The 13052-nt window shown below is 36.8% G+C and overlaps 1 protein-coding gene across 12 annotated transcripts in view; it reads right to left on the bottom strand.

Annotated features, from left to right (window-relative positions):
- Nucleotides 1–10148: 10148 nt before the first annotated feature.
- Nucleotides 10149–13052, bottom strand: part of PPP2R2A (protein phosphatase 2 regulatory subunit Balpha) — an 83451-nt gene continuing 80547 nt past the window's right edge. For all 12 annotated transcript variants that reach the window (XM_014737781.3, XM_070256425.1, XM_070256412.1 and 9 more), the window contains one exon: nucleotides 10149–11146. In XM_014737781.3, coding sequence (XP_014593267.1) covers nucleotides 10867–11146 — 280 coding nt within the window. In that variant the 3' untranslated portion in view covers nucleotides 10149–10866. The remainder of the gene's footprint in view (nucleotides 11147–13052) is intronic.

Below are 13052 nucleotides of genomic sequence, written 5' to 3'. Positions count from 1 at the left end.
TGTCTTTATTCAAAACCAGTTAGATAATAAATCAGGTAGAATGGCAGCTAAAGTTATTGCACACTTCATACGTGCTAGACTTTATAAGTACTTCATAAATTTCCTATTTCTCTCAACAATCTGATGAGTTAGGCATTACTACTATATTACAGATGAGAAAATTGAGACACTTGCAAGCACCATACACAAGATGACAGTGATAGAGCTAGGAGTTGAATCCAGAACGTTTGACTCCAAAGCACAGACTCACAGCTACTATGGTCCCTTTGCATTTTAGCACAAATGTGAGTGAAGCAACCAGTGTATTCTGACTGTAGTTTAGTTTCTTGGCCTCCAAGGCACTGTCTAGAAAAATGGCTCTGGTTGGGCCGGATCCTTCTTTACCCAGAATTACAGAGATCCCACCTGGACACATGTTGAGATACCCTACACCATCTGCACTGCCAGGCACACTTCTTCAGAACCTCTTATTAATCACAGAGTTCCTACTTTCATTTATGGGCTTATACAAAGTTCAATCTATGAGGTTTAGTTATTTAGCAGTTGACTTTTATGGAAGGATTTGTTTCCTTTCAAATGCTCACACTAAAATGTTGGCTGCCTGTGTGTTAATCTAGAGAATGGTCTCTCTCAATTTATAGTTTTACCCTCCTGTCAAGAGGAAGTTAAGATCCACAAGTATATCATGCAGAAAATGTTTTATCTTGATCTCTGAAGTTTCATCCAGTTCTAGAACTCTGCAATTTTATTGCTCTTAGAAAAATCAGCACCAAACTTAATATAAATCAGTAAGGAAATAGATGTTTTGATCCAAGATTTGGGGAACTGCTTTGGTACCTGTAATGCTGATATCTAACTTAGGACCTTAAGCTTGTTTCAATATCCAACAAAGCTTTGTCTACAACCTTTCTGGTGGACAGTTATAACACCGTGTATCCAGATTTAAAATGTATAGTCTATTGATCTAGAACTTTCACTTTCAGGAAATTGGTATAACAAAATAATCAGAGTACTAGATGTCTGCACGTGGATAGTCATTGCAGAATTATTTGCAACAAAAAATCAAGACGTGGCCCACAGGAAGTCAATTTAATACATGATGGCATATCCTTGTAACGCAGTCATCAAAAGTGAAAATGTTTATCAGTGATGGGAAAATGTGGGCCATAATGTGAAAATAATTTACAAACAGTATGAATAGCCTTCTAGTTTTTGTATCTATGAAAGCAAAACAAATGATCTCTGAGATGTGGAATTACGTATGAACTTTATTTTTTTCTTTTCTGGCGGTCTAAAGTAGTGGAGACGGCTGTGAGCTTTGGAGACGGGCCACATAGGTTTAAACTTTGGCCCTACCACTTACTAGTTGTGTGGCTCTAGGCAAGTTACTTGAGAAAATTAAATGAGTTAATTTATATAAAATCCTTAGTACAGTGCAACTATCATCATCATCATCATTACCATTATAAAACGGAAACAAAATAAATACATTTGTCTACAATCTCAGAAAGGTAGCGTGTCTAATATAGCGCAAAAAAACATGGACTCTGGAGTAAAAAAAACCTGCGTCCAAGCTTACCGGTGGTGAGATCTTGGGCAAGTCATATCCTGAGCCTGATGTCAAGGGTAGAATGGGGAAAATAATCCTCTCTCACCATCTCAGAGATGTAGTAGGGATCAAATGAGATGTTTAAGAGTGCTACATAAACCATGATGTACTCTGCAAAATACCTTATTATTAATTATGAGTATTGATTCCATAATATCATAGCCAATTACAAGTAATTTTGCCTGGTTTTGGCCCTAATTCTAAAGCAGGAGAGGTACTAACTCAAATGATTACAGAAGGAAGAGAAGCAACTAACTGAAGTGGAATAAATCGAAGAGTAACCTGTTGAGAGGCATTCTCATCCACTGACTCAATAAACTTGTCTGCAAGATAGGTCAGCACTTGGCTGCCATGTGAGAGAGTGAAGAGAAGATAAGAGGAGGAAGAACTTTGTTATATTTTCTTAAACTGGCAGGGTTCCTAGTGGAGCATTCCATCACATCCTAACCACCTTGTTCTTTGCTACTTAAGATAACTGCGTAACCTCATCAGTGGATCCATTCAGGCATTACTAAGTAAACTGTTGCGCAACACAAGAGTTGGATCTAGATTTGGGCTAATAAATTATTTTCAAAGATACTTGAGGAAGCAAAGCGTCACTTGGAAAACTTCATTCTGGTGCTTCATTTTGCTGACTCTGCTGGGCGATTCAGAGAATAACACAGTGATAATACATCTCAGTTTCCCAAAAGGAAGTACATTATAGTTCTTTTCGTAGAGTTACTCACAGCTGTGTGACCCTTGACAGTAGAGTTTTATATTTTGTCATCTTTCAAACGAGGAGGTTGGCTTAATGAAGTTTGAGCTTCCTTTAAGCAATAAAGTAATTCTTTATTGATCTATAAGTCAAGATTAGTTAATGCCAATGGAACACATTCTTTGGTAATTTGGAGTGAATACTTTACCTGTAATAATTTTTACCTATTATAATCTTGATGGAGTTCAGAATTAGAACAAGAAGGATGTTTTGGAAAAGACAGTGACCACCACGCAGATGCCTCCTCACCTCTCGCCACTCCACCCTTCTCCACTGGAGTGGCTGAGAGTACACTGGGGTGAAAGGAGCAAGACCACGTTAAAGCATTGAGAGAGACAAGATCAGCTCATTTAATCTCATGAAGCTGGCCCAGTCTTGACAAAAACAGCTACTCACAAAAACTAGAGATCAATCTCATTTAGAATACAGAAATACAATTTCAAAAATATCATTCATCACTTTAGTAGTTCAAAGGGGAAAAATAAACTCAATAGACAGCCACAGCATTTGGTATTGTTACATTTGATTAAAAGAGAAAAAAACTTAGTAAAAATAAGACTAGTGAGAGTTTTTCTTAACACGATAGAGTATTTCAAATCAAGAGCCCATGTTATACTCAATGTAAAACATCAAGTCTTCTGTGAAGTCATGAAGAAAACAAACATACTGTTTCTGCCCCTCATTAAGCATCATTCTGTAAGTTTCTGCAATTAAAGCAGGAAAGTGAAATAAGAGATATGATATTGGAAAAGAAATGAAATTATTTGGAGACAATATAATTATACAAAACACCAAAGAATCAACTGACATACTAACTAGAATTACTTATTGCTCTAGTTAATGGCTAAATTTAAAATATAGTGAAATTAATATCTCATGTATCATTAATAGAAATGAAAATGCAATGGAGAAATAAAATGATACATAATAAAAGCATTAAATGTAAACAGTGAATGGAAAATAACTTTTTCTCATTTCAGGTTGGGGAAGGACCTAAATGTAGGAAGGACCTAACCATAAATGAAATAAAACTCTTTGACTACCAAAAAAAAGAAAGACGAAAACCATATTATATGTTAAAGGAAGCAAAAAAAGCCTGGGAACATTTAAATATATTATAAAGATAATACAAATTCTAGCCAGACTGACCAAGAAAAAAAGAGGAGACTCAAATTACCAATATCAGGAGTGAAAGAGGAGACATCACTATAGACACCAAAAACATTGAAAAGATGTTATGGACTGAATATTTGTGTCCCTACAAAATTCAAGTTGATGCCTTAACCCCCAATATGGTGTTACTTGAAGCTGGGGCTTTCGGGAGGTAGTAGGTCTAGGTGGCGTCGTGAGGAGGGGCCCCAGAGGTGGCATCGGTGTTCCCGCAAGCCAGGAAGACAGCCCCACCAGACACTGAATCTGCTGGCACCCTGCTCTTGGTCTCCCGGCCTCTAGAACTGAGAGAAGTAAATGCCTGTTGTTTAAGCCCCCAGTCTAGGGTATTTTGCTATAGCAGTCCAAGCAGTCACTAAGAGAAAAAATGTTATGAATAATTATGTTCATAATCATGACAGCTTAGATGAAATGGACAATCTGCATAATTCTATGTCTATTAAAAAAAATAGCTGAATTCAGATAAAAATCTTCCTGTAAAGAGGCCCAAATGGCATCACTGGTGAATTCTACTCAACATTTAAGAAAGAAATTATATGACTTCTACTCACATTCTTCCATAATATAGGAGAGGAGGGAAACTCATTTTATGAGGTCAATATTATACTGACCAGATAATGACATTTAAAGGTAAGGAAATTACAGATAAATATCTCTCACGAACATTGATACGAAAAATACTCAACAAAATACTACCAAAAGGATCCAGCAATATTTTGGGAATGCAAGGCTGGTTCCAGAATTGAAAATCAATGTAACTCACCATATTAATGTTGTGAAAAAAACTACATGATCATTTCAGTAGAAGCAGAAAAAACATCTGAGAAAATCCAACATCCATTCATGATGGATGTTTCTTTCTCTCAGAAAACTAGGACTAAAAGGGAATTTCCTCAGCTCGATAAGGGCAATCTACAAAGCTCCTACAACTAACATCCTTAATGGTAAAGACTAAATGCTTGGCCCTAATATTGGTGGCAATGCAAGGCTGTGTCTGATCTCACCATTCTTTTCACTGTCACCCTGGCAGCTTTGACCAGTGCAGGACAAGAAAGAGAAGAGGCACTGGAAAGAAAAACTGTAAAGATTGGAAAGAAATAAAAATTTATTATAATCTGCAGACAACACAACTAAGTAGAAAACGCTAAAAAATCTACATAAGTGAATTTGGCAAGGTGTCAGAATACAAGGTCGTATACAAAAATCAATTGTATTTCTAGATATTAGCAATGAACAATTGGAAATGGAAGAATTTTAAAGTCCCCTTTACCATAGCACACACACAAAAAACATTAAGCACTAACAATATGTGCAAGATGTGTAGTTAAAAACTAAAGACACTGATACAAGAAATTAAAGACCCACATAAATGGAGCCATATGCTGCATTCATGGATTGGAGGACAAATAGCAGGACGTCCACTCCTCCTGAACTGGCCTATGGAGTCAGTGCAATTACCAAAATCTAAGTGGGTGTTTCTGTCCTTGTTGTCAATGTACATAAAAAGGTAAAAGAACTGAAATTTTGAAAAAGAACAAGGTTGGATTACTCACTCGTGTAAAGCTCCAGTAATCAAGGCACTGTAGTGTGGGTGAAAGCACAGAAATATAAACTAATGGAATAGTTCAGAAATAGACTAAAACTGTTAGTGTTAACTGATTTCTGACAAAGGTGCAAAGAAAAATGAATCTCAATCCATATCTGGTACATATATAACCCTCATATGTACCATACATGAAAACTAACTCAAATGGATCACAGATCTAAATGTAAAAGAAAACTATTAAACTTAAAAAAAAAAAATCTTTGTCGACTTAAGTTAGCCAAATTTCTTAGATATGACAGCAAAAGTATAATCTACTAAAGTTGATAAAGTGGACTTTGTGAAAATTTAGAACTTCTGCTCTTCAAAAAGCTCTGATAAGAGAATAAAAGGAGACAAGCCTCAGACTGGGAGAAAATATTTATAAAGCACATGTCTGATAAGGGTCTTGTATCCAGATTATAGAAATTAATATCTGGCTAGAAATATGGAAACACAAATTGGGTTACTTCTTTTCACTTTTTCAAATTGACAAAGATAAAACATAGGACTTTTGTCCATCAGTGAGCAGGTGAAGATATGAGTAATTCCATATACTTGTGATGGGACTTTCATTTTTGGAACAGAAAACAAGATATATACGAAATCTCCAATGATTCCGTATCCTTTAATACAGTAATTATATTTCTAGGAATGTATCCTAAAAATCTTACACACCATGACTGGTATGTATGTTCACTATTCTGATACTTCCATGCAAAAATGAAAACAAAAATCAGTTTTGACAAGAGGGATTGGTCAAATAATGAATTATCCACAATGTCAGGCTATGCAGACAGAAAATCTTACTTAAGAATACTTGATGTGTGAAACTGCTCATGACATAATGTTAAGTGGAGAAATAGGATATTAAACTGTATACATGATTCCATTTTCTATTTAAAAAAATTATGCCCAGAAGAAAAGAGAAAACAAATACAAGCAAATGCGACTGGGCGTTTTCTCTACATGAGATGACTGGTGGGGTATCTTTCCTTTTTTTTACTTTCTAAAGAACATGTATTCAGAACACAGAAGTTACTTTTTATAAAGAATTTAGACATTCCAGGTTAATTCAGCATAAATGCACATGAAATTCCTGGTCTCCTTGTAAAGGAGAAAGCTAACATGGCACATAAGGACCTGCTTTCGCAAAGGGGTGGGCACACTGAGTCATCTATGATTGAAAGAAAGGGCAGCTCAGAACTCTCCTCCAATTTCATTTTTGCTGCTTCCCCAATAAGAGAAGACCGTGATAGACATCTTCGCTGACATTTGGGTCCATCACTGGGTCCTCATTCACTCAAAGGTCATATTGAATAGTGGCTTTATTTGGGCATAAATACACTTTGGACTTTCCCTTTATTTGGTTCTCATTTGTTTTAGGTTTTTTTGGTGGTGGTGGTGGGTGGGGTAAGATTAGCCCTGAGCTAATATCTACCTCCAATCCTCTTTTTGTTGAGGAAGACTGGCCCTGAGCTAACATCCGTGCCCATCTTCCTCTATTTTGTATGTGGGACACCTGCCACAGCATGGCTTGACAAGCGGTGTGTAGGTCTGCACGGGGGATCTGAACTGGTGAACCCTGGGCCGCTGAAAAGGTGCAAACTTAACCGCTGGGCCACCAGGCTGGCCCCCCAATTTGGTTTTTAATAATGAAGCTCTTCCAGTGCAGAAACAGAATTCCCCCATTTATGTGTTCTCAAAAGTACTTCATAAATGCTATTCAAGGCTTAACTGTCCCGCCCTAGTGGGAAAGTCCTCAAATAACTTGTTACTGTTCACATATTACAAATGAGCATAAGTGTAGACCATTTTAAAAAGACATATACTAGCTTCCCCCTTATGCCAGTTTACTTTCGTTTGCCAAATTCCTCCTTTTGGAGGAAACTGAACCGTGTAGTGCCTTCAGTTTGATAGGTACTGTGCTAAGGGGGTCTTTTTCATACGTACTATGAACTCTAGGTCTGTAGGGTGGGTGTTTGCTAATTCTTACATAGAGATAGTAGGCCACAAAGTCTAAGACCACGATGCAATAAAACATCAAGGAGACAAAACTGAATTTTCATCATTACACTTACTGAGAATACCCAAAACTTTGTAAGTTTGCTAAGCATCTGATTAATATTGAGTTATGATGTTTTGACCGCTTATGCATAATTACAAAATGAAGCACGGTCAGTTTCCAAGGCTTTTTTTTTTTTTTTTTTTTTTTAAAGATTTTTTTTATTTTTTCCTTTTTCTCCCCAAAGCCCCCCGGTACATAGTTGTATATTCTTCGTTGTGGGTCCTTCTAGTTGTGGCATGTGGGACGCTGCCTCAGCGTGGTTTGATGAGCAGTGCCATGTCCGCGCCCAGGATTCGAACCAACGAAACACTGGGCCGCCTGCAGCGGAGCGCGCGAACTTAACCACTCGGCCACGGGGCCAGCCCCAGTTTCCAAGGCTTTTTGGGGAAGAGGAACATGTAAAAAACTTTTTTCGAAGACTGGCCCTGAGCTGACATTTGTTGCCAATCTTTCTTTTCTTCTTTCTCCTCCTCCCCAAAGCCCCACCCCACCCCCTGCACATAGTTGTATATTCAATCGTAGGTCCTTCTGGCTCTGCTATGTGGAATGCTGCCTCAGCATGGCCTGTTGAGCGGTGCTAGGTCCACGCCCAGGATCCAAACCGGCAAAACCCTGGGCTGCCAAAGCAGAGTGTGTGAACTTAACCACATGGCCACAGGGCTGGCTCTGAAAAACATTTTTAACCATGGTAACACACACACACAGCTTAAATTATCAACCATCTGAGTCATGCTCTCAAATAGTAAAGTAGATTGACTTAACTCTTGATTACCCAGCATACACCTATCTTTTCTTTCTTTTTGGCTTGGTTTTGTTCTTCCAGAAGTGCACATTAATAGATCCACTTTAATTTACTGGTAGAGAAAAGATGCTGAAGCAGTGCTCCCTTAGAAGGTAATGCTTTAAATTTTACTAAAAATACTTCCATCAGTACTATTTAGCTTTCACATATAATTTTCTAATAAACACTTGTATAAATAGTTATACACCAAAAGAACCCCAGTTTTCTCATTTCTAGTTATCTTTAGGAGTATCTCTAACCAGAATAATTCTCACATTTAAGGTTTAAAAAAATCCTTAATTTGAAAGGAAAAAAAGCGTGGATGCAGTTTTGTATTCCAAAAGACTAAGGGCTTTACAGAAGTTTAATATCCAGTATTTAGTTGTCAAATAAACATATGCTTATATAGAGATTTTTTAAATAACTATTGCCCAGCCACTAAATAAAGATCAAAGGAGATCAAAAATTCTATTTCCTTCCGTAGTCTGTTAATTTTGAAAAAAGGTTCAGACAGAAGGGACAGAATATGTATATGTTTGTAGGTGGCAAGAGAATAGGAGAATACAAGCAACTTGACAAGACTAAGTTCATTCTAAGTATAAGTTTTATTAATAAGATTAACCATGACCATATAAGATGAGTGGCTGGGCTTATAATTTGCTACATCAAAGAAATTAAAAATTGATACTTGAGAATATTGTTACAATAATTTATAATAGCATTCCTTTATAGAAGCACTTTAATTTTAGCAATGTTTCTCTTACATATATTCACCTTAGTGTCATGGATGAGAATCATCACAGCTATTGCCGAATCAAAAAAGAATTTCCAAGAGCAGTTTGGTGGTGTCATCTCAAGATCTCCACCTAAACTTTAGGGAGACAATCTCCTAAAAAGATCTTCTGGAAAACTGCCTCATCAGAGACAGAGCATCAGTGTGTGACACCTGTGGCAGGGGCATATCCCACTTCCAAGTCAAGAGTGAAGAATAACACAAGTATGAATGCACCCAAGATTCCCAAATAAGTTAGTAAAAGTGCCATTATTTTAAGAATTATCAGACATATAATCAATGTGTTTAAATACAAATTCAAATTTAAGTCAAAAAATAGTTATTTTATTACATAAAATTTCTCCTGTGTGCTAAAAATGTCAACTTACAAGACATAATATCTGTATAAGTGTAGAGGGCATTATGGTCGAATTGTTTAATCACTTTTCACTGCTGAGAACAGAACAATGGGTCGTGGACAGCTAAGAAGCTCTCCGTGTCCTCTAAAACTCAAGGTGGCTGTAGTGCTGCTCAACCCAAACATACTACCATTCTCTAATAATACATATGCCTATTCAATTTACCTTTGAAAAATAAAGTCAATTTTTTTTCCATTAAAGCTTCTGCAAGATTGATAAAGGTACATTCTACCTATTAAAAAATAGGGGTACTCTTCATCTTTGGCTAAGGTATCACCACTTAGGGAAATGCAGTCATATAGAGATTATTAAATTTTTATTTGAGGCAGCTGTTGGAGTCCATTAAGCACTTTTTGAACACTGTACCTTTAAAGTTTGTCTTTAATATTAATAGCTTTGGAAAACCAAAAATAGAAGAAAAACATCTATGGCAAAGTACATTTCATTCAGATTTGATAGCAGTAAAATACAAAAAAAATATTTAGTGCAGTGTCAATCTTATCTATGTAAATCACTTGAGGATAGTTTTATGTTTTATGACGGAATGACAAAAAAAAATTTTAACTTGTTAAAAAAGTCTTTAAAGTCTTTGAGTTAGTATTTAGAGTAAGACAAAAATGAAAGTAAGCACTGTAAAAGGCCTTTAAAAACAAAGTTCTACAAATTTGGTTCCCATTTACAACGATTTCATTAACAGAAAATGAGCTGAGTGTAGATACAATGTATCCAATACCCTTATAACTACAGTAAAAAGAAAATCTCTAGTAGCATTTATAGATTGTGAAATCCTTAGTAATACCAATATATATTCGAAACATGTTCATACAGAACCAATACCGCTCCTTCTCCACGTAAAAGAACACTTGTTAAAAATAATTAACAAAATATCAATGTAACAATGGAAACTCATCTCATTTCACTGTGCCCAAAGTTATGACACAAAATACTGGCTTAAAGAGGTAGATTAAAAAGAAAAAGAAAACCAGATTCTCCATTCTTTGTCACTTTTATTCAGTAGTAGTTTTTTTTTTCCTTATTTTCAGTGCCAGACACGGCAAGGAGTGATTACAGCCAACTGTTATTAAAACATTTGTTCGCAACATATATCCCCTTTACCACTGACCCCAAACTGACTCATTTTGTGTGCTTTCGTTCTTTCTTTTTTTTAATATACCACCACCAAGAATGGGTGGAGGGGGCAAGGGCAGGAGAGATGAGGGGAAGAGTCCAGGAGGCCAGAAGAGGAGGAATGCTACAAGCCACAGTAAGAATGAGCTGTATTTAATTTAAAAAAGGGGCAAGGGGTGTACCCCACAAATGATACAGTAATGAGGATACACAATTAAATCCCGTAAGCATGACTGAAGGCTTTCACTGTGTTTGACGTCATCACAATGGAAGGCATAAAAAGTGGAGTAAATCAATGTTGATACAGTCCAATCTAGTCCATTAGGCAAGATGGTGCAAGAAGTCATTTAAATTAAAAGTGCCCTACCCTTACCTAAATGGCTAGCAGACATGGAGAACACCACAGTGATGAATCCACAGAGCTTTCTCCATGTAGCTATAAAAATGTGTTGTCGAATGGCACATTGTCAAACACTGGAAAGGGGCGCCACAATGGACCTCTCTCTTTTTTAGGTACGAATGCTAGATTCAACTATCTCAACTAAGCAGGAAGTGGGCTCTTCTGCTAGGAATGCCAACCCTAATTCACTTTGTCTTGAAATATATACAGATTGTTTGTAGTAGCTACAGCAATGATATTTTCCTTGGGGTGCCAGGCTGTATGAAGTATTTTCTTGTTGAAGTCTAGGCTGTCAACACTTATTTCATCTTTCTTTCGCTTGCCACTTGCACAGACTTTGCGTGGCTTCAGAACCGTGCGGGGTTTATTGTTTTCCCGTGATGCTTCTAGGGTTATGTCTCGCTTTGTGTTCCTGTCAAACATTCTGAAGAAATTATTGTAAGATCCAGTCATGACAACACTGTAAAAGTAGACAGAGCACTCAGTCAAATTACGTCAACAGTTTGTTTTCAGTAAAATGATTCAGTCATGAAACCTAGCCTAGGACTCTACCGGAAACAGCTACCTCAAGCAGATTTGAATTCAGGGAGAGGGCTGCTGACACCAACTCAGGGACCAACCATTAGAACAAACTAGAAATATGGTAGTAGTTAACTTGGTTTTCTCTTAATGACTCCTTTTCATGACTACCAAAACTATCATTAAAGTTGAAAACATCCTCAAGTAAAGCTTGTCAGTAGTACTGAATTATCTTTGTTCAATATTTTTGCAACTACAGGCTATGCAATCAATCAGACCGGCCAGCTTCTTGAAATGCCAACCCACTGTGCAACTCGCAGGTTCTAAAACCAAAAAAAAAAATGCATGGTATACAGCTGTTCATAAGAAACCAATCCATTACTTTATGATTTAAATTATAAACTATTTAATTTGTTCCCAGGACATTGTCTGGTTCGGATAATCACATCTTATGAATGCTTATAAGAAATCTACTTCTGAAAGTATTAAGTAGCACACACAATTTTTATTAACAGAAAATCATTTTACCTATAACACTAAATACATTTTAAGCAAAATTTTTCTGACTAACATGTTTAATAGTATCAGTTTAAAGGAGTGCCAAATTCTTACTCTGTCTAAGACACTTTATCAGTCCTACACGCCATCCATCACTGCTCAACATTTACTAAGTATTTCAATAGGCAAAGCTTCAGTTTGAAACCATTAATAATTTGGAAAGAGTCTGGCGCTGTTATTGCCTACTATATTCTTTGCACGTTTAAATCATTGTAAATAAGACAACAGGATACCAAAGACCTGTTTAAAGTAATGCTTGAAAACAACCCTGAGTATTTACAAATATTATAAATTACACAGATCATATGCTAAATACAAATGATGACCACCTATTCAGTAATGTCAACTTGGGGGCAAAGGAGACTTGACAACGTTTTAATCCAACTCAAGTTGGTGCATGTACCTGAAGGTAATAACACTTTATCTTTTAAAATAATTTATGTAATTTAAACTGGCATCTCCCTATTATTTGAATTTGTGAGGTTTTAATGAATTAGGACACAGTCTATGGCTATTTGTAAATTTTAAAAGGTGTTGTTAGGCCAGCATTTCTGTGGTATTTCTGCCCCAAAATGTATAACTGGAATATAATCATGAAGAAACATTAGACAACACTCAAATTAAGCAACATTCTATAAAACATCGGGCCGATTTTTTTTTTTTAATTTTTTTTTTTTCTTCTTAAGATTGGCACCTGGGCTAAAAACTGTTGCCAATCTTCCTTTTTTTTTTTAAGGATTGGCACCTGAGCTAACAACTGTTGCCAATCTTTTTTCTTTTTCTTTTCTGCTTTATCTCCCTAAACCCCCCCTGTACACAGTTGTATATCTTAGTTGTAGGTCCTTCTAGTTGTGGGATGTGGGACGCCGCTTCAACGTGGCCTGACGGGTGGTGCCACGTCCGTGCCCAGGATCCGAACCCTGGGCCGCCGCAGCGGAGCGCGCGAACTTAACCACTTGGCCACGGAGCTGGCCCCAGGCCTGTTTTTAAAAACTGCCAAGGTCACAAAAGACAAGGAAAGAATGAAGAATGGCTCCAGATTAAAGGAGGTAACCAGATATGACAACTAAACGTACATACACTTTTGAAGTGGATACTTGGCCAGATCTTTTTTTCTCTGCTAGAAAGGACATGTTTGGGAGAACTGGTGAAATTTTAATGGGATCAGTGGATTACAAGGCAACAGTGCATCAAAGCAAACTTTTCTACTTTAGATACTTGCTCTGTCATTATGTAGGAGAGTGTCTTTTAGGAAATTGTCATTAAAGAACTTAGGGGCAACGGGGCAT

The sequence above is a fragment of the Equus caballus genome, chromosome 2 (genome assembly GCF_041296265.1).
Source record: "Equus caballus isolate H_3958 breed thoroughbred chromosome 2, TB-T2T, whole genome shotgun sequence".
NCBI lineage: Eukaryota > Metazoa > Chordata > Mammalia > Perissodactyla > Equidae > Equus > Equus caballus.
Note: the sequence above shows the minus strand (reverse complement) of the source record. Positions and strands in the feature narration are given on the sequence as shown.